General features: G+C 45.2%; 1 protein-coding gene across 1 annotated transcript in view; it reads right to left on the bottom strand.

The window, feature by feature from the left end:
- The window catches only part of SYNPO2L (synaptopodin 2 like), a 38047-nt gene that overhangs the window by 6933 nt on the left and 4514 nt on the right, over window positions 1-26600 (bottom strand). Inside the window, exons 2-3 of the mRNA XM_072870226.1 lie at window positions 14462-14613; window positions 10997-11658 (exon numbers count right to left, since the gene is read on the bottom strand). Coding sequence (XP_072726327.1) covers window positions 10997-11658; window positions 14462-14613 — 814 coding nt within the window. The remainder of the gene's footprint in view (window positions 1-10996; window positions 11659-14461; window positions 14614-26600) is intronic.

Raw genomic sequence — 26600 nt, 5'->3', positions numbered from 1 at the left:
GGAGTCTACAAATCCCCGCAGTTGTGGCCTGCTCAGTATCTCCTCACACTTCGGCTAGGTCTTGTCTTACTGCCTCTTTCTGTACACGAGCAATAGGTTCTGTGAGAGAATCCCAGAGCTGTGGCCAAGGGACACTGCCCTGTGATTCTCCCTCCCAGCAGTCCCAGCCTTAGCAACACTGTAGTCCAGGACTGGAGCGGACCATCTGCAGTGTTGGTGAGTCTAGAAAAGTGAAGGTCTGACTATGCCTCCTGAAATCCACTAGCTATCACTGCATGCCAAGGAAGACAATTTCCACAGGCAATGTTGCCATATGAGAGACCTGTCATGCCTCATACAGAGGCTCTTGCAGCAAGAGCAATGAAAGCGGTTCAGTCCCTTCCTCTTTGATGAATATTTAAACATATAGGGATACAGTCTCTTTGGGAAACCTTGTAGAATATGATATATACAATATGCAATTGGAAATTAAAATATAGCTCTGCAGTACAGAAAAAAATCTCTATTAAGAACATTCAAATTGAATAGATAAAAGAGTAAATGGAAGGGTTATAAAACTCTCCTAAATGCTGGTATGATAGATAATTTCTATAGAAAACTTTGTTAACTTTTAAAGCACTACATTCTGTTGGAATAATCCACAAAAAAGAAAAATTTCTATTAAAGCAAAGCCTACAAAGATTTTTCCATTAACTTAACTAGATTTCACTGAAGTGAAATGAATTACATTACTAATTACAGTAAAGAGAAGTGTAAAAAGTATAAATCTTTTCAAGATCAGGCCCTCTTAAAAGAAAGCATTTTAATGTATGCTCAGGAAAACTGCTGAACAAGCAGGCTTACATGATGTCAGATACTGTTCATGTTCACTAGGAAACAAACAACAGTAATTTTATTACCAAAGACCAAATTCTAGAAAAGCCATTACCATAGAAAATAAGCACACTGCTAATTTCAGTGATAAAAAGCCTGTTCCTCTGTGATTAAATACTACTTGTCTACTATTTTTTCACATGGGATCAACTAGAATTTTGTTCTTCCAGCTATTTATGTTAGACAAGGTCATTTTTCCATGGCTAATGTTGCAAATATCTCAGTATGTCATTAGACACTATAGACATCTCATGCTTTTCATACCTGGAGTCCTTTCAAAATAAGATTTGGATAGGTTATATTGGCCTTCTAAGTATTTCCCTGTTGAAAGCTTCAACCTTCCAAACTTCTACCAATGTTTGAATTGCAAACAGTAAAGCAGAGGAGTATATATTCTTTTACTTAAAAGAAGTGGTAAAACTTTTGGGACAGAAAACTTGTTTCTCGTTCTTGGCTATTTGCACACTTCCATCACATAATCTGTGTATAATATAAAACACAGGTATTATTTCAGCTCCAATTTAGAATGCTACAGGCAAATGCTTCAGTCCTACTCAAGTCTGCAACACTTAAGCGTGTATCTGAACTTAAATATATCGTTAAGTACTTGTCAACCAGTATTTCTTCTTAAACAGCTAGTGATTTTAAGAGCTCCCAGTGAGACACTGCCCCACTGCAATCTCCTAGTTTTAGAAAAACAGAAATCAAGCTTCTCTGCAGGTGAATCGACAGCCCATGGGAAAAAACATGCCCAGTCATTTTGTAGATTTTTGACCATTCTTAGCCATTCTGTGACTCCCACACTGCTACTGAAGAGCTCTGTTAGGCAGAGAGGGTGTGGGGACATTGCTGTGTGTGGCTGCAATGTATTAGTCTCATGGTATCCTGCTGGAGACTTGAATAGCTTGTTCACTCAAAAAAATCTCCTTCTGTTGAATGAGAGTTTGCCTTTCTTCCTGAGCTGGATGGAAATGTGTCCTCAGTGCAAAAGGTAGCACACATGGCCAGCTTTCCTGTGCTGACAGCTCACACTTGGGGCCTGGATATCCCCTACATAGTCTTCTGCGACAAGACTGCCAAAGGAGAGCTTTCTTTTGCCAGGACAGCACCTGTTGAATGCACTAGTGAATCTATCTTTTGCAGTTTTAGCCCGATTTCCTAAGAAAGGTTTATGCAGTCATGCTGCATGTCTTTCAGTCTTACCTGTTTCATGCTAATAGCTTTTGAGCCTATTTTCTAATTTTAAGAGTCTGAAGTCACAAAGATACAATGCTCCTACAAGTTTACATGAAAATAGGTGGCTGGACAGAGGAGATAGACCCCACCATAGGAAGCAGAAAGCCTGAGTGCAGTCTTAATTAGGCACCAAAAACTGAAGAACACACACATCAGAGAGATTATGAGTTCTCATTTTGAATGTGAGAGACATCAGACAGATTTGCATTTTACTAGACATGAGAGAATGAGATATCAAATACAAGACATAAATTAAAAGGACACCAGGATCTGTTAATTCTGCTGCTCACAAAATTGCTTGATGTCTGACAGCAGGATACCACTGATTCATCTTCTCTGTCCTTCAGTGTTTCCAGCATCCACTCTCCAGTAAAACAGACAAGCATATGCTCACCACCTGGGTCTATGGACTTGATTAATCCTGTAGCACTTGACATATATTCGTTATCCAATTGATTTTAGTCCTTTTCTGCAACCAGTCAAGCTCCTACTACATTTAAAAATCCAGCCTTTCACAAGATAACTGTATACCTTCCATGCCTTATGTCATCTGCTGATTAATACACAGCAATCTCTGCTGAATCCTCAGGCCATCCATTAAAAATGGTATTATTGCTGTTTCCTGTTACTGCTTGCTAGGTACAACACACTCAAGAGAAACAAAAAACATTTAAAAAGCTTCACTAGGAGGCATTTGCAGTTGAAAAAGCAGATAGGAAGGCAATACTGGTGTACCTCCTCAATCCAGGTAACCCACCTCCCACCCCTGTGTTCCCCACACACCTGGGTTTCTGTGGGAAGAAAGACCAGAGAAAAGCTGCAAGGTGTCCCAGCCAGGTCCCAGTTCTGAACAGCAGCAGTTTCGGGGCTGTGCGGTACCCCACAGCACATACTGCCTGTTCTGTCTAGATGCAGCCAGAGGACAAGATCCACTGACAGAAGAGAGGAGGGTTGGGATTTTTAATCATCTGTCTCCTTGCCAGTCATATAACATTGAGGTGGAGAGGACATTTGATTGACATATGTTAGTGTTTAAAGCTCCATGCATGAAAATATAGAGGTAGTCCTGTTAGATTCAGAAGCCCAGTGAAACACTACTACCAACTTAGTCAGTTAGCTAATCTGACATCATGAGCCGTTAATAGTTATGTTTTCTGTGCTATTCTTAGCCAATTGTGCAGTCACCTTACAGTAGTCCTATCTCATCCATATTCCTCTTGTTGGAAAAGTCATGTGGAACCATATCAGGTATCTTACAGAAGCTAACATATACTGTGTCCACCTTATTTCTTATTTCTTCACAAAGTCTTATTTTACTGAACAGGTCAAAGACTATCTCTTTTTCTAGTTTCTATTAGTCCATGTTGTTTTTACTGATCATTTTGTTTTCCACAAAGTATGCTCAAAAGAACCACTTCGTTCACCTAACTGAAGCTAAACATTTATTATTGTTTTCTTTCTTATCCCCAGAGCCTGTGTCTATAAGAAGGGTGCTATTCTTGGTCTCTTTCCCTGAGACCCTTCCCATTATTCCAGGGTATTTATCAAGGACCGAGGGCCATTCTGATCCAATTTTCAGTAATTCCTTACATTTCACCTCTACAGAGAATATGATTCAGCCTTGTCCTTTCAGTATAGTCAGTGTATCAAGATACGCTGACTCTATTTGCCCCCATTCCGGCTCCTATTTCTTTCACAGAAAGAAACAGATTCTTGGTTAACATAAGCAGTAGATACACTGATGACAGTGAAGCTTTACAGACTTCACAACAAACTGATCTCCCTTCCTATGATGGATTTAAGTGAAACTGAAGAATGATTATTTGTCAGGTTGACAGTTTGCTCCTTCCTAGCTATAACTTTCTCTCACTTTTGTTGAGCAATGACTCTGTTTAATTACCCCTTGTCAAAGTCCCTTCATGCCTCACCCTTTTATGCTTCTCCCTCCTCCATCACTATCACTTTGTCTCATTTCAGTGTTGTCTCTGAGCAGACTTGTCCCAACCTTGTCAGCAATTCCCATGTCACTTTCAGAACTGATGGAAACAACATTGGACAGGGAGAGGGATTCCCATTGCCTGTTTGCATTACGATTTCTTTCAACTCAGCTCTCAAAGTCCTGGAACCTAGAAACTATCAGTGTGGCTAAGACAGTCCATGGGGTTATATATTTATTTGTTTCAGTGTGATTATTGCTTGAATCACCTTGAGATCTGAATTATTGGCAAAATTTTGGCTTAATACCATTGTTCCCCATCAGCCTTATACATCCTAAGTCACTGCAGAAGTGCACATGCAAGGACAGGCTATGTTAACTTCATGTGTGTGGCACCATATTCTGAAAAATCACTAGCTGGGGCTCTGGCTCACCATGGAAGTGGGAGCTCGGAAGAGAACTGCTGACACTGTTTCACCAGCAGCAGGATAAGGAGTGACCTCTGACCATGTTTGAGGAACTGTGACCCAGAGTCAGAGTCCCTGCGCTGACAATAATAACAGAGAAGTAATGTCTGAGTAACTGATAGTTTAAAAAAGATGCTCAAAATAGTATCTCATACAGTGGAAATACTAGGACAAAAGAGAGTATATACCTTTTCATTTCAGGGATCCCATACAGCTTTCCTCCAAACATCTTCAAATACTAAAGATCTTTCCCCTCCCAGAGAATATTATATGCAGCTAGATTTATGTTGAGCTAACACATGTTCAGCTAAATCCATGTCTCTGACAGGCTCTGGGGCAGCAGGATAGCAGTGAGGTACAAAGGTGAAGCAGAGCAGAGCTCTATCAACCTTACTTCCAGTGCTGCAACCCACAGCATCTGCATTGAAATGCTGGACAAGAGTGATGCTTGAGGGAACGATGCTGGAAGTCTCCAGTAAGAATACCTGAGGAAGATGGCCAATTACTTGTGACAATTTCTGAGATGACTCAAGAAAGAATGAAAAATTCATCCACACTAGCCAAGACAGACAACGTTAGCTTATAATCTCTGTCTTCTGCCCAAACAGTTAATACATCAGCCTGAAAATATCACCTCTGTGCTTTTGATAGAAGGACGTAAACCAAAGGCATAAGCTCAAATGCCATACTCAAGCCTAAAACTGGAGGATGCCATACTCAAGCCTAACACTGGAGGAAGAGGGGTCCAGATGCGGTGTTTATGTCACTGTTGTCTTCTTTAATAAACACCTTCCAAGCTGCAGAGAATTAAGAACTGAATGTTAGTTATTAAGTGAGAAATTCTTAAACAAAGGCATACAACTAGACTGCATACACCAGTGTATGTAAATTGATTTCCCAAGTGGAGACAATTTCCAGTTTAATGCGTGCTGAAGTGAGATCAGACTCTCCATCTGTGATTCAACCATGGAGGCTGTTGTCCTTGTTTTCCTAGTGGTTGGCTGCTCACTGAGTAGCCAGGGCCAAGGGTTATTTAGCATTGCTTCATACTGCTAGGAACAGACTTCCTGTAAGATCAATAGTTCAGGCAATTAATTTTAATCTCCTGGTCTGAGCAGAATGCTTTTCTACTCTACTTTAAAGCAGGTAGGATGGGGACAGTTGACTACTATCCTAAACCTTTCGGTCTTCTAGACTGCAGTGAATGGCAAAACCAGTAAGCTAGCCTAACAACCACATAACTGTGATCATTAGAGTCACAACTGTCAAAGCTGAAAGCCAAGTAGAAAATGTGGTGCAGTAAGTTCAAACTGCCATTCAGGTACTTTATCTTGTTCACAGCTCCCGTGGCCTATACCAATTACAATAGGCTGATAGATGGCTTGCTGCACTCACTCAGAAGAGTTAATCTGTATGACCCTCCAATGAATAGGCCACTTATTTATAAGCATCCTATCTCGTCAAGTGATGCTGCTGTACATCCGCTTTAAACAAGAAGGATTTCCTTTTCTGATATGGAATGTAGTAACTTTGATGACTCTGCACAGGCACCCAGGCCCATATAAAGCAGAGAAGGAAATTTCCCCACCCATTTTTCCCTCCCTTCCCTTACCTTACATGGAGAGGCTCTTGAGTCCTAGGAACTAAAAATAGTCCAGTGGATAAGTTTAAATTGAGATATTTTGAAGCACTTATTGCACTGAAACAAATTCCTGCAGTGTGATAGCAAGTTAGGACTAGATGGCTGTCCTGGTAGGTCTGTATTCTGCTAGCAATTGGTACTTCCAGTTGTGAGAAAGCCTGAGCCCATTGTCCCTGGGAGACGATTTAGGACGGGGATGAAAATACAGTGCACCTTAGAGAGCATAGGTGGCTGAGGAGAAGCAGCCCTGGCTACAGATGGATCCCAAGCCTCTGAGGGTGGGGTGGGCAGAGGAGGGACACTGCAGGAGCTATGGGGAACCAAAGAACCTCACTAGCAATTACTCTGACAACTATAGTCTGATTCTCCCTGCCACAAACTCCTGCTTTCCACTAACCTCCTGAAACTCATTCAGATTTTTTTTTTATTTTCTGTCTTGTTATCTCTTCCTTTCCAAGGAAGCAGAATAAATCTGTCCAAGCAGCACAGAAATAATCTCAGGGAGGGATGTGGCCTAGCCCTTTACAGTGATGACAAACTGAGGCCCTAAAGATCCCCAGTTTCCCCAGGGATTAATCACCTCTTTAAAGAGAGCCAGTTACTGTTTTAGTGGGAAGGAAAAAATTTGTACTTTTGTTTCTTCAGATTAGGCAAAATATTGGCTATTCACAAGTACGAATGCTCTCCTGTAGTTCATTTAAAGTACAGCAAAGAGTCCCTGTTTGCTAGCTGTTCTCTTGCCCCACTGAGCAAAACACCAGGGTGCATATCAGCCACTGGGTAGCAATGAAGACTGAAGTTCTATTATTTGTAGGGCAAGTTCCCCACATTTGGATAGCATGTGGCTCCTCACACTGCCCCACTAGTCTGCATCAGCAATGCTCTGAGTGGTTTTTGAGCAGGCACGACCAAGTCAGGTGTCCTGTGGAGGGCTGGGATGACGTACGTGCTCATCCCACAGATTGGAAAAAATGAGCCAATACCAATGTGCAAATTGTGATAGGGCAGGAACTTTGGAAGGACACAGGCCCAAACCTCACTGCAAGGGCTGTTACCTCTCTAAGGAGCTCTAAGGCCTTGTGTATTTGCTGGGGAAGGAGAGGCACAGCTCAGCAGCTGACGACATGCGGGCATCGTGAGGTGGCACCATCAGCTGCTGTCCCCTCTTCCCTGTCCTTATTTTGCTCCACTCCATCCACTGCCAAATCCTCATCTCAGGCTGTTGGTACTTGCCACCACACTGTGTTCTGCTGCTGGAGTCAAATCCTTGCCTAGTGTAAATAAGTGAGCTCCATTTGCTCCAGGTGTTAGACAGCAGTGTCACCTCCAGCAGTTGCCACGTGATTTGTATCCTTCTTAGCAAAGGCAGGGAAAGCAGCTGTAGCTGTCAGGAGTTGGTGGAGTTGATGCAAAAAAATACATGTAACGGAGAAATGTCATTCAGATGAAAATTAAGAGAAAATTAATCAGTAACAATCAGAGCATAAAGACTGATCACCCATCATGTTGAGACTAGGAAAGATGGTGGGGAAATATGGGAAGCATTTCCTAGTTTCATTGATGATCTTGAGGACAGTATATAGTCAGCCCAGATCAGATTTGCTAACATCAGAAACGAAGGAAAATCGTACAGAAAAGGGAGGTAGGGGGGCTGAATCAGCTTGCCTATGATCTGGAAAGCTCAGAGCTCTGGAAAGCATGCAGTGAGGACAAAGGTCTACAAAAACTCTAGAGATAGGAAATAAAGAGCAGAGCTACAGATCTTAAGTTTGAGAAAACCCAAGAGCTGACAGGCAATAGCAGTCTTACTGAGATCCTTGCAGGGCAATGGAGCTGTGAAGAATGTCAGTTGCTGCTCTCGGTGGTGTGCAAAAGAATTATTATGTATCTCGGTTCTTGTACAGGGATTTCAATTATTCATCTAGAAATCTGATGTTTCTAGATACTCATCTAGAAATACTATACCTGCAATTCTGTTTGCCTGAGGTGCAGGAACAGGTGGGAAAGGGAGAAAGTCTCTGTAGCTTAAAAATGACAGTGAAAAGTTAGAAAGAATTAATACAAAGGACAAGAGAAATACCCCCAAAATGGGAGAAAACATCAGAGAAGGCATGAGAAAGGAGTACATTCTAGAAAGAAAAGGTGAGGAACCATCTGTGTAACTACCAACAAACAAAAAAGGAGTTTTTCACATTCTTATGGTGCAGTGGTTGGACCTATAATGGAGAAGGCCATGGCAAGGCAAGGAGGGTGTGCTGAGCAGGTGCACTGGGAATATATTTAGATAGGTAGTGCTCCAAAAGGCAGACATCTGATTAGGTAGTCAGAACAGTCCTTAAATGACTACTGTGTATATATCGAGCCCCAGGCTCCCATGACTGATCGTCAAAGTCACCTACCATAGTTAACTCAGATTTTAAAACCACTAGCTTCTAAACCATCAGCTTGATTTTGCGTTCCTGTTTAGCAAAAACCAGGAGTCCCCATGTCCCACAGTAGGCTACTGTGCTGTGTGTATTGTTAAGGAAAGACGGAGAAACAGAGCTTTAAACTCTGCTGGCTCCATGGGAGCCTGGAGCAGCTGTAGGAGCTGAACCAATGCATGCTCAAACATCCTTGCCAAGGCTACATCCTTCTGGCAAGAGATGCTGTAACATGTGCCTCCCATGCTGATAGCTTCTCTGCAGGCAGCCTCCCCATGGAGCCAGTGCAGCTCAGCAGTCCCACATCTTCCTGTGTTTATTCCAGGTATAGGTGCTCCTCAGCTCTGTTCACCACATAATGAAAACCTTCCATCCCTCTTCCTTCCTTGCTTCCTTCCTTCACAGAGTTACTGTCTGCTGATTGTGACTTTTGTTTTAATGGCTGCTGTGCTCCAGCATGATCAAGACATGGAGTTTTGCCTTCACATTTACTGCCAAGATTCCTAACCCAAGAAAAGGCCAAGCTGTCCATGTGAGTTGCCATCCATGGCAGAGTAACTCTTACATAAGGACACCCATGGCCAAACATAATCCAGAAGCGGGGTGAGCAGTGGAGGAGTAATAGAATAAAATATTATCTCAGTCTGCAGTGCTTCTGGGAACCTTACTTCTAGCTGGCAATAGAGTTGCATCACTTTCTGCCATGGGATATTATTTTGCCATCAGAAATGCTCTGCATTAAATGCATGGCTTTCCTGGGAGCCTTCTGTACTGACGCTGTGCATGGAAATAAGTCTTGATGTAAAGCAATTGCTCATCCACTGCTAGGACTATCAGGTGGCAGGGAGCAGCTGAACATGCCTTTCTCAACATTCACCTCATGCTTGTACGTTATTCAAAGGGGGAAAAAATAGCTTCATCCTCAGGGAGGCTGAAATTGCTACTTTCTTTGCTGTCCTAAGGAAAGTGAGTGCTTGACCCAACCAAGTCTGTCCTTTCAACACAGGGCAGAACAGTAAGACAGTGCCCTGCCTGACGGAAGGAGCCTAGATTTGAAAGTTACCGCTATAGGATCCCTTAGGCAGAATAGATAAAGGAATGTTTAGCCTAAGGAAAAGAGAAAAGAGAGGCTTAACAATTGCCTTGCAATATTATCTGGTCTGGGGAAAAATGTCTAGCATTTGAAGCAGAGAATCAGAAGTTAGAATCTGTGTGCTTTATTTCTCATTCACTCTAACTTTTCTGTGTCTCAGTTTCCCATTCTGTCCCCCAGTTAAATCACTTTTTAAAAACCTGCTTTATTTCTAGGCTCAGAGAAGTGTAAATTAGTCAATCATACTGCACATTGAGGCACTTATATGAAAACAAGTTTTTGATTACCTTGTTTTTAATATTATTGCATAGATCACAACTGTGAAGTCAGGTAACATCTTGTTCTGCCCTCATGTTTGGGTCTGAAAAACTCCATGTGTAGCAGAAACCAGGAAAGATATTGACAATTAAGGTCACTTCAGGTCCATCACCCATGTACTACATTACATTTTTCAGAACTTTATTCCACCTGGAGTGGTCTTGACTAGTAGGGGTCCCACTACAAGGAACTGTTCCAACAGCTGATTTACCAGCTCCCGCCTGTCCTTGCTGGCAGCCCTCCACTGCCGATACCTAAAAAGTGATAAATTCTACCAGAGCTCACCAGCTGCTGCCAGACATGGACACCCTTGCTGCAGTTAAGTGCCTGCAGAGAAAACATCCTCCGAAAGTCAATGTAGACAAGCTCCTCCCTGAGCTTGACAGGCTGAGAGAAATAAATGAGCTACTGACAACCCTCTTTTAGGGCTATGCTGACTGAAAATTATCTCTACTCAGTCCTTAATCATGTGTAATACCACATGCCTCTGTGCCCATGGAGAGCTGAGCTGAACAGGGGGCTCCTCGGGAGCCCCTCAGAACGAGCACCCTGTGCTTGGACACACAGATAGCTAAGGAGCAAACTGAGCTGCTGTGAGATCTCTGAAAGGCCAGGCCTGGGAAATTTAACCTCCAATTTCTTTCCTGATACCATCATTTCCCCTGAGTCTTCTTCAGCCCAAAGTGTTGAAGAAACCAATGACCTCTATCTGGTTTCCAGCACATATATAGGTGCTAGAGCACAGCTGGTTGTGTGGCTGCAGCTTCTACAAGTGACTCCCAGACCCCAGACCCTTTCTCTCATCTGTTCCTTGGGACATCTTGGGTGAGGTAGGCCCCAGTGCCAAAGCTGCAATAGGAAGCCCCAGTCCCTACAGGTCTGACTTGACTCTGCTTCTTCCCAAGCTAGAGGAGCTAACCCACTTGACATTTGCAGGAATGAGACTTTTGGAAGGAGATCCAACATAGGAAGAGGGCATGGGTGAGTGGCAGGGTGCAGAGAACTTACTGGCCTGCTTGGCTTTCTCCGCATATGTGGTGGTTAGGTCTTCATCAACTGGGTGCTCCACTGGCCCCACCATGGGGATGAGATGGCGTTCTGCTCGGATAGCCTTGGTGCCATGGGGCAGGAGCATCGCCTCTGGAGAAGGCTCCTGTCCCTCTGTTGATGGTGGCCGCAATTGTCCCTCGCTCTCCGAGAATGGAGTGTCTGTGCGGCTGCCAGGCTGGCAGGCAATCTCTCTCTTGGCCACCCCAACGGAGCTGGCCACCTCAGGTCCCCCCTGTGCAGCAGCCTCTGGCATGCTCTCATAACCGCTCTGTTCAGACAGGGACACCTCATCCTGAGGCGCATCCGCCTTGCTGTTGGTGCTGTCAGGTGGGGAGCGTGGGCTTTTCTTGCGAGCCCGGCGGTGCTTCTCCTGGGCCACGTTGTCAGCATCGCTGTCCGTCTCGCCATAGTAGGCCTCACTGTCTGGCGGGGAGGTGAGGCTCTCCAGGTGCCTCTGCGACCTCCGTGGCTGTGAGGGCTGTGTGGTGGTCGGGGCTCCTGCTGGTTCAGGGCTGAGTAGCTGTGCCGGGGGGCTGAGCGGGGAGGGTGGGGAGAGCACTCGCTGCCCTGGAGAAGGGGAGCGCTGGAGCCGTGGGCCGGTCTGGTCCCCACCAACTATCCTGTGGGGAGAAGGAAAAGTGGTGAGCGAGGTCTGGTTGGTGGGGCTGAGCTCAAAGGAAACTCCCACGTGTGAGAGAGGAGTAAGGATTGAGCTGGTGTTTAAGATGTTTTTCAGGTGGTACAGCCACCTGAAGTGCAGACACCAAGGGCAGACTCATCTCTGACATCAGCTACACGCCCTCATCCTGATTTTCTGCTTCATGACTCTTTGAAAACCAGGTGTTAAACACTTGAAAATCAGAATGCCCTGAGAGCATAAAAATCTACTGAGACAGCTTAATCAGGTCCCCAGGTGGTTCTCCAGGGAAGATAAATTCCTACATAGCAAACATTCCCCAGGACAGTGGGACATATCCCTACAGTCTGCTGCTTGCTGGGGAGCGGGGTGCGGGTGGTGCCTCAGCCACCACACTGCACTCCAGCTGCTCCTGCAGCTGGGACTGCACCAGGGAGCTGTGTCAGCTCCACGGGTCCCGGCATCCCTCAAACTGCTTTAGTTCAGAGTGTGCTCCAAACAATTAAGTCAGTGCTGTTTGTTTGCCCTGACCTCTGCGTCGGAGTAAATAGCAAATACTTAGGAGAAAAAAGCCCAAGTGTTTTTTGGGGGTAGGACTCTGCTATCCTGTGGTAGGAGTCCACCCTGACGTGTGTAGCCTGCTCACTGTGGGACTGCTTCACAAGCTAGCTACCAGTGCCTGGGTTTTGACGACCATACCGCAGTCATGCCAGCCAGCCCAGACCATGGTGGCATTTGCCTTTGGCTTAGACATAGCAACTTCTAGCCTGTAAATCAGCTGGAAAGATGACTAGAGTAGGGGCAGGGCAGACTGGGGCAGTGAGCCTGATTGCTGACTGCCAGAGGGAGGGAGAACTGGCTACACGGATGGAAAAAGAGCCAGCTCTGCCCTCCCTCTCCTCAAGAGTGAGTCTGGATTTCAACAGCAGTTTGACTCCAGACCACACAGATGGGGCGGGGAACTTCTTCCTTCCCCTGCCAGAGTCACCAGGGCTTGTTAGAGTTATAAAGGAGCCCTAAGTATTTGCCTTCTGAGCATGCATACCGGGAAGCCAGGCAGACAGCATTGCCTCTGTAAAGCTGTGTCATTGATTACTTGGATCCCAGTTCTGAACTGTGAAAAATTTATACTCATGTCAAATGCAAACCTTTGTGGAAGCTAAGGGTGGGGCAATTTCTCTGACAGTTTATTTTTTAATAATATTCGCTATTATGAACTCTCACTGGGGAGCAAACTCAAAGCTCCCCAAGCAAAACAGAGCAGTCCTTCCTCTTCTTTAAATATTCGACCAGATAACTGAAAAGCATTACTGCTTGTAAGCCAGTTTCTCTTGTTCTGCACTGCCAGGTCACAATCTCCCTCCCTCCCTCTCTTTCTCTCTTCACACACATCCCACACTGACAGACATACACATATGACCTTGCATACTCCAGAGTCATCCAGCTACCTCTCCCTTCTGAACGGCACTGGTTGATGTTTTCTCTGGGAACATAAATATGAAGTGGGAATAGAGATGTGATCAGAAAGCAATATTTGATGAGTTCTCCACTACCCCAAGATGAAGCCAACTGGTTACGTTATTTCCAAACCGTCTGATGTTGGCTCCCAGAGGGCTGCGAGAAGCCTGCCTTTGTCACTTTGCTAATTCAAAGTGTGCTGATTTTGGCCCATTGGAATTTGCCCAGGCACCTGTTGGCTGCAGATAGGCTCCGATGGGGTGAGATAAGGCCTTGGCAAGGGATCAGGAGCTATTCTGGACACCTTGTGCAGGGCTCACTCATCCCACTTAATCACAGCTAGGGTATGGGGTGAGCACATCAGAAGGCACCGGCGCTTTCCCGGAAGCCCAGGGGAAGATCCTGCGTGCTCAGGCTTTCCTTCTCCGAGCACTGCCCACCTCTGCCCCTGCTTTACAGACGCCAGCAACCCACGTGGCTCTCCCTCCCCACTGCTCACAGTGCTCTGTCTTTTCAGGGCTGTAAAAATCACATCTCCCAGCCCCGTTCACCAGGGCCTTATTTCCTGAGGGTGACTTCTGTTTTGGCAGTAGTGTGGACTAGCTGGGATGTCACACAGCTTTGCTGACTTTGTCTTTATATGATTCATTTACAGCTTGGGCCTCATCCAGCATGCACTGAGGCACTGGGTTAGCTTTAGCACAGGTAGAACCAGGGATGTTACTGGGACCATTTTTGTGCTTAAATTTGAGCCTGGTCTCCAGTATTCTGCTGGACTAGAGACTTTGCCAGAGATATTTCTTCCTGCAAAAAGGGACTCAGCTACACACCTCTGCAGAAGTCCATTCACACCCTATTGGACTGCAATGGCCTGCTGTAGTAAATACTCGGGTAATCTTGTCTTGGCTCAACTATCCAATGTGTAGTCAAATCCATTCCTACAGAACAGTTATTTACCCAGAATTAACTGGAGTCTCTGTTAATTGCTGAGATGAACTGCCCTATGGCATCTGCTTGCTTGGAGCCTAAATTGCTCATTCTTTGAGGCATAGCCCTAACACTGCAAAGATTTCCCTCCAGCCTGAGGTGCAGGGGGGTCTGGGGTCAGTTCAGCCCCAGGGCCAGGCACGCTGGACAGCAGCACAGAGACAGTGCAAAACTTTTGGATGGCCACATGTTAGCCATGGGGAAGTCCTCCTAGTACACCCTACAGTATGGAGAAACCAAAGGCTTCCTGCCTGCCTTCTTTCTGCTAGGTGTGGATAGTGCTGGATGAAGCTGCCCTGCTGCCTGCACTGTCACAGCACTGGCACTTGGGAGCAGGTTACCTTTTCACGCGGATGTTGAGCGTGCCATTGGAGGAGTCAATGATCTGCATGGCAGTAGCATGGGAGAGGCCAGCACATGACTTCCCGTTGATAGATACTAGCACATCATTTTCCCACAGGCCTCCGCGGCACGCTTTGCTTCTCTTTCGGATCTGGAAAAGCAGAAGAGAGAGGTTAGGGATGAAGGGAAGAACAGCAGCTATTTAGTTCAGTTGCTTGTCTCCTGCTGGCCCTTATATTGCTCCATCCCTGACAGAATAAAATAAGGCCTAAGGCTACTGTGCTGCCAGGGTGGAGGACCAGTCCTCTTGCGTGAGCCCTGGCTGTGCCTTTTGGTCTCTGTATTCCTGTTAATTCCAAGAGTCAGTCTGCTGAGCATAGGCCTGACCTGATGACCAACCCAATTCGAGTCACCTACATGCTCTTTTCCTCTCGTTCCCTATCTCCTAAGTTGCTTAGGGAGTCTGTGTTTCAGAAGGGGAACAGGAACTTTTTCCAGACCATCCCTGTACGTGGCTGTGTGTGCTTCTGTACACCCCTACTGTGCTTCCTAGGTATGATCCCTGACACTCACAGAGAGCCCTGCAGGTACCATCCTTGGGGAAGCTGACATTGTGAAGAGATGGTGGCTCTGAGGCACTTCCTCCTGTCAAGCATTCCTGCTCTATTGGCTTTGGCCAATATATTTCTGGACATCTGCATCAGGCCATATGGTGTCCTGTTACACAAGTGTAAACTTGGAGTAAATCTTTAGCCTTAACAGGAGCTGTGCAGGATATACATTGCTGTATCTGAGAATGGAGTCTGGGTCTCTAGTTCCAGGCTAGTTCCTAGACCTGGCCTCTCATGGCCATCTTACACCAAGTGTTTCCTCTCCCTTTTGTTCCATCATCCATCAGTTAAACTTCTTGCTGAAACTCCCAACCCAGCCTAGCCTTTCTGTTAGGGCAAGCAAGCAAACCAAATCCCCACTCAGCACAAAACCACAGACCTCTCCCATATAGGCAAGCTGTGGGATAGTCTTGTAGGACAGCTTGGCACCCATAATGCACTCATTTCGCACATAAAAGAATAGCCAGGCAAAAATGCTGGGTCATGGCAAATCAGGCGCAAGGTAGTAATATGCTGGATTTTAGATGCTTCTAGAATATTTAATCAGATCTTGCAGTTAAGTGAGAGACAAATCAGTGCAGAGCTGTTTAACAGAGGGTGCGGTGAACGCACTGTGGCAGATGCCTGCAGAGAGGTAATACACAGCAGGGTCACCTTCTCCCATATCTTATAGCCTTGCTGTTTGAGCAACCAGGCTCAGCTATAAAATCACACAAGCTACTTTGCCCGCACTCCCACGGCAGCCCCAGGAAAGAGAAATGGTTGTGAGAGGATTGCTGCCCTTTCATTGTTCTTGCAGGGGCAGGAGCGGAGCAGGAAAGGAGAGCTGGAGCCCTGAGGAGGCCCAGTGGTATGGCTGGCTGGTCTCAGGGCCCAGGCCTTCTGCACCCATGGGGTGTGCGCATGCCCAGGGCTCAGCCCTGCTGGCTTGTGTTGAGCAGGCAAGAGCAGCACTCCTCCCAGGTCAGCCTGTCAGCAGGACTGAGAGGTGTTGGGGAAGAAGATGGAAAGAGGAGGGCTATGCTCTGAGTTGTTTGTGTGTTCACTGGCACTTTATCACTCTGTAGCCTCTCCAGCTTGACCCCAAATTTTGCCTGCATGCTTAAAATAGGGACTGGCTCATCCCAGCTGCCACATCCATCAGCCTCTGTCATCTTAGTCCTTTATCTCCCTCCTTGTTAATATAAGCCTGGAATGAGAACGTGTGGGTCTGTAATGAACTACTGCTGAAGAACCACTTTTCTGCTGTTACAGTATAAATGCTGCTTCTTGATACTCCCTCAAGGTACAACTGTTAACTGAGAAGAGATAGCAGATACATTTTCCAGTGCTGCCTACCAACACAACAGCTAATGCAGAGAGTTAGGAAGTTGAAGAGAGGTTAGAAGGAGGGTCTCTTTCTCGTATTCCCCAAAAGGCCAACTGCTGCTCCATGGCCAAGTGCTTGGTGCTCGGCACTGGATGGGAACACACTTGCTGAGTATCTCTCCCAATTACAGAGCGAGGGGACTGGGGGTTAAAGGCTGTCAGCAGGTGCTCAGAGCATTCCTCGCATCCCATCGTACTCCTCTATGCTCACTGAAACCAACTGGATGTGGGCTGGTGACCACCCAGAGCAGAGCCAGTAAGCTTCCTGCAATCCTCTGGTCCCACAGTACTGCAGGACTTTGCAGGCAAGTGTTTGGGATTCCCAGGCAGGGAGGGTCAGGCTGTGCTCACAACACTGCCTGCTGCTGCTTCAGGCACCTTTAGATCAGAGCAGGCTGGTGGGACGCAAGCTGCACAACGTGAACAGGCAATGCATTTCTTTTGTGGTTAGTAAAGATGCTGGCTCTGGCTTGGTCTGTGCTCAGATTTTACCAGGGTGCCAGAACACCCATGCACTAAAGCAACTCTAGTTACTTCAGTGCTGTTGCAGGAGCCTACGAACTAGCTCTACAATCCAGGAGGGGACTTCTCCCTCTCTCCATTCCTCCTTGCAAAAACAGGACCAGGTCCTTCCAGCACAGGAAGAGACCTACAGAGTCTGAAAATAGCACGTAAATGTTCCTGGCTGACAGTCTCCCACAGGTTTATAAATGCCTCCCTAGAAGTTTATTAATCTGCTTCCCAGGGGCAGAGGGAAACGAACTATTCACAGCTTCATTTTTAATGACAAACCCCTACTGCACTGCCTTTGCCAGGGAGGAAAGCAAAGGGGTTTAAATGCAGAAGACTATTGTGCAGGGAGAGAAGGTAGAAAGCACATCATACAGAAAGAACAGGACTTCATCCACAACCATGTCAGCAGGGTGCAGTGTGCCGGAGGCTGGAGAGCCTCTGGACAGAGACCAGCACAAGCCTCCCAGTTTTTATATGACTGCCAGCACGGTGCTGTGGAGACCTTTAATGACAACCCATAGCCTGGCAAGTCTTGCTCACAGCGAGGGCAGCACTGAGCCTTTGAGGCCCCAGGCTGGGGCAGCTGCCCAGTCCAAAGGCCAGGCTCGCTGCCCACCCTGAAGGTCAGGCTGCCCTCAGGCTCAGCCACTTGTTGCCCATGTCCAAAAGATGCCCTCTCCTGGGCACCCAGCAAGCCACATGAAGCGTCACTAACAGGGAGCTTCTGCTTAGGCTGCAGACAGGTTGGAAGGTGTCACCCAGCAGCTGTTCTGAAGAGATGGGAAGGGCTGGGAAAAGCGGCATTTCAAAGAGACAGCCTCTCTGCTTCCTGTAGCAGATCCCTGGAGAGCGTTCTTGTGCGAATGAGAGGCAGCACTGAGGGACTGTGACAAGTGGTCAGGGGTGCCCCAGACCTGGCCCTGAGGGATTGCACTGTCCGACCTCCTAGCACATACTGCGAGGTTTGACCTCTCCTTTTGGGGGGGAACCCCACAAATTATCTGAGCCTCTTGTAACTAACTGCCTGTTACACTTACCACTCCGTGCCTCAGTGGACATACTCCCCCATGGCACATCTTGGCTCCCATGGGAGGAATGTCCTGTTTAGATTTCAGCTGGGTTTAGGGAATCCCAATTTCAGGGCCTTACTGATTTATGCTACTGGAAATACAAATCAGTGTGGAAAACTGGAACTATAAAGTAATGAAACACATTTACTCAGAAGATTGTCCATCTCACTGCCCTCTCAGCAGGACTTCTGTTGTGACAAAACAGCTCTTGTCAGAGAGGTTTGGGTGTCTGCAGCACCTAGGTACATACACATACATGTGCATGTTTTCTTTCATTACTTTGCCTTCTTCCTCTCATTGATCATATTGAATCAGATAGGAAAGAAAGGACAGAAGCAGCTGAGCAGAAAAAAGGAAAAGGGTGAAGGCAACAAATGAGGAGGAAAGGAAGAAGAAAAGGTGTTGAAGGGAACGCCAGTGCTAGGAGAGGCCAGGAAGGCCAGGGCTAGGATCAGGCTTTAACAGAAGTTTCCTTGTACAGCCCTGGGGAGATAAAAGGACATGCTGATTATTGGACGTGTCTCGGGGAAATTCGGCCTAGCTTTCAGGAACAGAATGCAAGAGAGGAGAGGGTCAGATGCAACTTGGCAGCATCTGTCCTTCAGTAGGGACTATATTTAGATAGTGGTATGTGGGGGGTGAACACACACTGGGATGCTAAGAATAGAGTAATCCTGATAGTAACTCAGTGGCTTCACATCTTGCCTGAGTACAGTCCAGGGAACCTGTCCTGAAACTTTGCAACCACCCTCCATGCTGGCCAGCATCACTTCTTCATAAGAAAGGAAATATGCTGTGGGTAATCAGAAGTGGTTTGCAGTGCCTTTCAGGAATAAGCTGTAATAGGTTCATGCCATCCTCCCCCTTGCCTCCCAAAGGCACCTCCCACCTCCTATCATCGGGAGAGCTCAATCTATAAGGCAGGAAAACAAATTACATTATCAGTCTTCCCCTAATCTCCTAAAATCTTTCCAGCAGCAACCTAGCAAACTCAGGCCAAGTCAGAGTTGTATATTGAATACAATTCATCTTCCCATCCAATGCCCCTTCCACTCTCTGATTGCCTCTCTCACCACACAGCTGCTCCCCTTCCCTCAGCAGCTACAATGCCATGGGGTCCAACACTCCGTGGCCACCTGGCAGTGTTTAAATTTCATTCCCAGCCTTATGTGAAATGTAGTCCTGTCACAGGGTTCCGATGGAGAGGTAGAACTGCCTTGTTGTAGTATAAAGCATTACCAAAAGGGAATGAATTCAGGCAGGAGCCAACCAGCATTTGGGCCTGCTCCTCCCAGAACTTCCTGCTCAGCCGAACCACAAACGCAGTAGCTGCTAGATGCAAGAGCAGAAACAAGCACTCTCCACCTCTTCTTCTTTCTGAACATCTGTGTTGACATCATTTCAGTTACTGGAACAGTTTGTTTTTCCTCCACAGCCAGGGCCTAATCTTTCCTTGTGCAAGGAAGGATACCCCTGTGGCTAAAGCACTAGAGTGGGATTCAGGAGACCTGGATAATTTTTTGTGTGACCTTGGAGAGAACACTCAGACCGTGAGCCATAAATGACAGGAGCCTGGAAATCAGGAAGTATTTCAACAGTCTTTTGCTTTGGCTCTTAGATTTTCTTTGTCTCATCTGCCCACCTGAACACAGAGATCCAGTAAGATACTTTTTCTATGCCTTCTATTAAGTATGTGAATAACATCACATCTTCATGGCAATGCCATATTTTTATTGGAAACTATTTTACAGGAGAATATTTACTCTAATCCATTATAATTACACTAACCATTACAATTACACTTCTCTGCTTAGTTCTAATAACTTCCTGACCAAACACTGTATTCCTGTTTAAGAGGTGACACTGGATGACTTGCCTCTTGTAAAGTAGGTCCACTGTCTCTGCAGACCTACTTCACAGGTCATCCACAGTGAAGCTTAATTAGGGAGTTTATATAGGTTTATATAGGTTCTTTATATAGAGAAAGAAGGCAGAGAACACATACTTTCTGGGATGAACACAGCAAAGGAGGGTGGTGAAAGAAGGTATCTTGAGTAGCAGGACAGACTTGGGTGGCTTCTGGGCAAGGGGTTTAGAGATGAAACTTGGTAGTGGCACAGGATGCTGGTACTGGCCAATCGATGAAATGCATACAAGACTACTGTAATATGTCACCACCTACAGTGTACTGGTGAGGGGGATATTGCTGTCCCAGTGTGGGAAAGAGAGAACAACTTCTTCAGTGCACTAGACTTAATTCTGATTTGTACCAGGGGGTACAAGCTGATAAAAAACAAATGCAAGCAATCAGGGCTTGTTAGTTTTCTCTCTCTGTTGAAACCAAGTGCCTTAAAAAGAGAATTTTGTCGTGATAATACAAGGGGAGGAAGAGAAAAACAACCCCAAACAATCCACCTCCTTTGCCTAAGCAAAAAGTTTAGCAGAGGGATCGTTGCTGGGAACAAGTATCTAGCCAGAGTTGGCTGCAGGTAGATAAAAAGAGGCTTTATCTCCATGGCCTTTTGTTACTTGATGGGAGATTAGCTGAAAAGCAAGTGAAGTGTAATACCAATGACAAGGAATAATGCCACATGTACTAGAATAGACACTAAAAGTACTTGATAAGCATTTTACTCTCAGCAGAGTAAACAGCAAGATATTAAGAGTTTTTTATATGAAGCAAGGATTCAGAAGGAACAGATATGTTTGTCAAAAAGCAAGAGTCCCAGTGCCCACATCTAGCTGCTGGGACAAAAGGAATTGAATGTTCAGAAGAAACATGCTTATACATGTTCCATGTAGATCCTTTTCTAGAGGCTTAGCCTTCTTCCATTTGACATAAAAAATTTTAGGATAAAAATCTAAGGGAATTAGAGTCCATAAGCAAATCCAGCCACCAAAACATCTCTTTACAGGGACAGGCACTGAACTGGGACAGGACTGAGAGAGCCGTGAACACAGGGCAGAGTCATCCAGAGATGTGGCTTCAGTCCTCCAGAACAAGGTGTTCTCAACCTTAGCACTACATGCTGCTACTGTGCTCTAAAGGGCAGTGAGGATATGCAAGCTCTGAACAAAACCCTTACTCAGAACAGAGGAGTCTTTTCAGCTGCTGCCAATTGTTGAACAGCAGCAGTCTTAAGTATAATATGCCTCCACAGTATTTATGCTGAGAGAAGGCAAGCTAGAAGACATACCTACTATTATTTTGATAGAATCAGGATACGATCCAAGACAAAAAAACCACTTATGTTTGCAAAAAGTTATTGTACACAGTATTCATATTTGCAAGTGTGGGTTACTGTACCAAAACACACCACTCGTTAACCCTAAGAGAGCCTCTCAGCAATGGTCTGAGGACGATAAGCACCATTGTTCTGCAGCAGCAAGGATAGGATCAGCCATGGGAGACATGGGTAAAGATGAGACAAGTACCCCATTCACCTGAAGGATTCCAGGGGAACTTTGGTACAGGGACCTTCCTGTGCCTTGCAGCATCTTTTTAGGCATCTTGTAGGTATGAACATACAGGAAAAAACAGGCTCAGCTTTCATAGATGTATTCAGTAGTTTTATTAAGTAGCAAGTAGCAGGTTAAATAATGCCAGTGAATTAACCTGGGCCGTGGACCGCTATTGCCTGTAGCATTAAACTGTTGAAATGATCCTTGGCACATCTTTGGCTCAGGCCAGCTAATGCTTTCCAGAACAATTCCCAGGCACAGGTTGGGAGCTAGAACAGGCCATTCCCAGAGCCACTGCCTGCAGGCAGCCTTGCATGCAGCCATCTTGTTTGGGAGAATAAAAAAGGTTAATTGCTGGGCTTTGTTCCACTTTGTAGCAGCTGGCATCAGTGCCAGAGAGTGATCCTAGGTATATTTAATGCACCAGGTATAGATGTAGCTTGTGTGGTTTCACCACAACTGCTGATAGTCATCTGTCAAGAGATTCTTCCAGGACACCTGCCTGCTCATGGGCAAATAGGATGTAAAGACAAAACTGCCCAGACACTTCACCTCTGCAAGGAGGAGAGGGAAAGCTTCTCTAGCAATGTCCTTCAAGAAGTCTTACACAACTTGTGGAAGCAAAAAGCATGGGCAGCACGGCTGTGGTCACACGGCAGAGGAGAAGCCATCCAGGACAGTAATGTGTGAAAGACCAGGAGCCAACACCACACTTTGTCATCGGCATGATTGCCTCATGTCCTTTGGAGGGGAGGTAGGAAGTAAAAAAAAAACAAAACACAGAGTGAAGTGGCTTGGGCAGTAAGAAAGAAAAAGTTCAACAAATGGTTAAAGATTACCTGAGAGTAAACATAGGGTATAAATCAAGATTCTAATAGTCAGAGGGAATGGCATAACCACTGATCCAGTTCATCCATACAGTCTGCTCTCTGTACTTGTTTCGGGAGGGAGTTCCTGTGTAAGGCTACTTCCCTTGCAGGTAGCTCCAAGCCCTAGTGACGCACAAGGAATTGTGAACCAGATCATTAGCTGATACAGTCAGCAATGGTGATCTGCAACCATGATAATATGGTTTTCTGTTTAGGTCATCTTCTTATCATTGTCCTGGAGGTCCTATTCCACCATCTCTGCTGGGAAGGAAGGGCAGAGCTCCCCTTCCAAGCTTTGCACCTTGCTCACTGCTGTCCTAGTCCCAGCACTGTGCCGAGCTTGCAGCTTCTCAGCCAGAGAGCAGCCTTGGGGCCCCCCACATTCTCCCAGCACACAGTGAATGCTGGGCCCAGCTGCTCCTTGGAAAGTTCCACCAGCGCCGCAGCCTGCACTCCCTCACTGGCAGCCAGGGGTGGCACCTGCCTAAGTGCCGACAGGCCATAAAACATGTCCAGGAGCACTCCCAAAGCTGCTTGAGGCACTCCTTCCACAGCACTGGCAGACATATTCGGCCCTCCAAAACCGGCGTTAGTGACTGCTATAGACTAGGCTGCCAGTGGTGCTTTTCTAGGTGTGACAGTAAACATTTGTGAAAACAGAGAAAGAACAGCCTGCCCACTGAAAGGGGGCAAGGAAGAGAAGGTGCTTGCAAATCTGGAAGCCATCAGACCTATTTGGGTTAGAGCGGGCACCTCCAGCAGGAATAATGTCACTTGAGCAAAGGTGAACGGGACAGAGCAGCCAGGCCAAGGGTCACAGGGACCAGCAGCACGGCACACAGGCAGCAGGGATATCTGGCAGAGCAGACAGCAGAAACAGTGAATAGTCAGCAGAGAAACATACAGGAGAAAGTGGGGATATGTGAGAAAGAGGTAAAAAGGAGGTTGTGATGAACTGCTCTTAAATGACAAAACAATTATTGGTTTTAGAAGCTATACAATCCTGTGTCACTGCTTCCCCGAACAATTCACTCCACTGCTGCAGAGTATTTGTACAGAACAGGGAACTGAAAGAAGCCTCTTGAGTTATTAGGGCCAATCCCCCGTTGTTTCAGATGCCATATTGTTTACGCCAGTTCATAAACTGATTGCAAAAGGTTTTCAGTTCTTTTTGTAGATTGGAAAGTTGTTACTGAACCTCCCTGGTTATTCTTTTTGTACACATTTGATTGGTGACATGCTGTCCTATATTTGAACAGTGCAACAGTGCTGCTGGTATTTGCCCAACATCTATTTGTAGACAGCAATCATATCTTTCAACCCTTTGCTCGGTGAAATAAGCCTTCTCTCCTCCCCTCCTTTTCTATAGCTGCTCTACCTTAAATTCATTTTTCTTGAAAGTGGCTGGCTCCATAGGTGTGATGATATTTCCAGTGAATTCCCACTTGTGCATTAGACAGTAACGTCAATGCCTTCCGATCTCAGTTAGATACGGCTACCCGAGGCTCATTTGTTTATGTTTGCCTTTTTTTCAGAGATGCATCATTTTCGTGGCTCATTATCCTCTTGTGATGCTCTAATACACCCAGGTCTTTCTCCTCTACTACCAGTACCAGCTGGAAAGCCGCAAGTTTCCACTTATTTCTTCAGTATTACTTGTGCACCAGACTACAGGGGAGGTACAAGTGCCTTCCTTGCTTTGTATAGTATGTAACTGGATTTCTCTCATGGAATAAATCTTGTTTTGTAGCAGGATCCCCAAAGGCAGCTTTGCGTGCACTTGCACCACCTTAAAGCTGCCCTGTTCATCTTCGTAAAAATTACTTCTCTAATATAGTTCCATGTTATGTTTCTACTTTGGCTGATTATGGGCTTAATGCTTATGTCCTATCTTATGACTTTTCCCAGACTAGCTATTTTACATTTTGTTTAGTTTCAGGTGTATTTGATGCACATATCCTTACTACAAAGAAATCCTCCAGGAACCTGAGGGTATTGTTCTCCCTTACTCTATTTTCAAAATGGGTGAACCTTCTCATCATTTATAGCTTCTCCTTGCAAGGAATGCTGTGCATGTCAGGACCATGTCCTTTTCCCTCAGCCTTTCTAAAATAAAAATCTTGCCATCTATGGATACTTTTTGCTTCTTGCTTTTATGCTTGTTTTCTTTCTTTCCTGATGACTGTTTCTGACCAAAGATTTGTTGTGTTGTGGGGCCATGTGCACCATGGCTACTGAGCTATACCAAATCAGCTTTATTTTGGTAAGGAGTAGTGCAAAATCCCACTATACTTTGTCTGCTTCACTGGGTAAGAGTTAAAAGATTCATTAGGAATCACAATAAGCCAAATATGAATGCACAGTAGTTTGACTGATTTCACTTAAAAGAACATTGCTGTAACTAAGAACAAAATGGAGATTTTCCTTTTTGGGTTCTTTACTCTTTATTTTCCCCTTTATTTGTTTCTCTAGTTCTCCATATTCTAATCCTTCCTAATTTCTGCAAATTATTCATGTCCTCTGTTGATGTTTGATTCTGCTGTGTATCTGCCTGCTGAGCATATCAATGTCTGCTGTTCTTTCAGCTTACTCATTACTGAGTTGATATTTTAATACAACCCTAATTTAAAAATCATCCGTTCCTTCTCACTGAGGGCTCCCCAGACACTAATAAATTTTCTTTTGCTTCTTCTTTTGTCTCACCCTCCACTCTTACAGTGTCTGTTTTTATGAGACTGAATTGTTATGGTACCCCTTTCATATACTCATCAGTATGGTATCCTTCCTATACACATGACATTTTTAGCACCCAGACACTGCAAATGATTGTTTGGGTAGAACAAAATAGTCAGTGTGTGCTCTTGTAGGCAAGTTTAAGATGGAAGGAATAGACATTTGCAGTTACAGACCTGGAACCATATAGTCAGTTGGCGTTAATACTAGCATTTCAGTCTTGCTTATTTATTTAAATTTGAGCTTTTTCCTCAATGTCCACTGAGCACTGCTGGAAGAAGCAATGTGTGTTTCCCTGATCCTGAGGCAGGCAGAGCTGGTTTGGCTCCATAAGGTTACTTGAACACGAGGCTACTTACGTATGACCCAAGAGGCTGTCCACAAGGTATAGAATTCCAGCATCTTGCTCTAGGTGTGTCCCTGAACCCATAACCCACAGGGAGTCGGATGGCACAAAAGCTCTGTGGCAGCTGGATCCAGCATGTGAAGATCCAGCTACTTTTCCACCCCTTTGTGCTGGCTGGACTGAGGTTTAGAACTGATACCTTGCTTGGTCAAATGGTTTAAACTACAGCTATGCATCCTTTCAGCCTGTAGAAAAATGGGTTCACACCCCAATTCCAACATGTTAATTTACTTTATTTGGGTGTGGCCAGTCAAACACTTTGCACTAGAAAGGACGGTTTAAAATGCATATGCTCACTGTACACTCTGAGTTAGCAGCAACTTGAAAAAAGCCAATTATTTAAGCAATCATTGTGAACAGCTTATGATAGAACCAATGTATTTGAAGAGGATGAGAATAATGCTGAAAACATTCTAATGTCATTAAATACCATCTCATCTCTGAAAAAAAAAAAAAAAAAGAAAAAAGTACACAACAGACCCAAAGAATTTTCAGGGAAAAAAATTAAAAGATACCAAGAACAGCAATTAGTGATTGATTTTATCGTAATCTCCATGTAGAGAAATAATAAAAAGATTAGGATGATGATGTAAACTTTAGAAAGAAGAAAGGCAAGACCTGTGACTGTGTAAACTGATCATGTAAGATGATGAATTATGCAGGGCTTTGTAATACAACAAGAGCAACTCAAACAGGAAATCCTACTTTGTGCAACATTTAATCTTTGGAATGCCTGGCTGCCTGATGTTATCAAATCTTCATTCGGAAACCATGTAAGATGTAGTCAGACAAGTAAAACACTAGCTGTTCACAAATAATTATCTGTTTATGTGTAGGGTAAAACACCAGGACTATCAATTCTTATGTACTTCATAGGGCATGCTGATAATCAGCTGGGGTGAAAGAATTTCCCTCCGCATTGCATTACTAGAAAATTAGATGCATTGGTGAAGTTTACAGCTTCCTCTGAAACACTTGCAGGAAACACAAAGGAAACAGGAAGCAGGAGATGGAGTGACCATTAAACTAGTCTGGTCTATCAATTCCAGCATCTCTACATAACTACAATGTATATCATTCATATATAACTTATTTCTTACACTTGA

The sequence above is a fragment of the Ciconia boyciana genome, chromosome 8 (assembly GCF_034638445.1).
Source record: "Ciconia boyciana chromosome 8, ASM3463844v1, whole genome shotgun sequence".
In the NCBI taxonomy this organism is placed as follows: domain Eukaryota; kingdom Metazoa; phylum Chordata; class Aves; order Ciconiiformes; family Ciconiidae; genus Ciconia; species Ciconia boyciana.
This window is presented reverse-complemented; position numbering and strand designations above follow the sequence as displayed.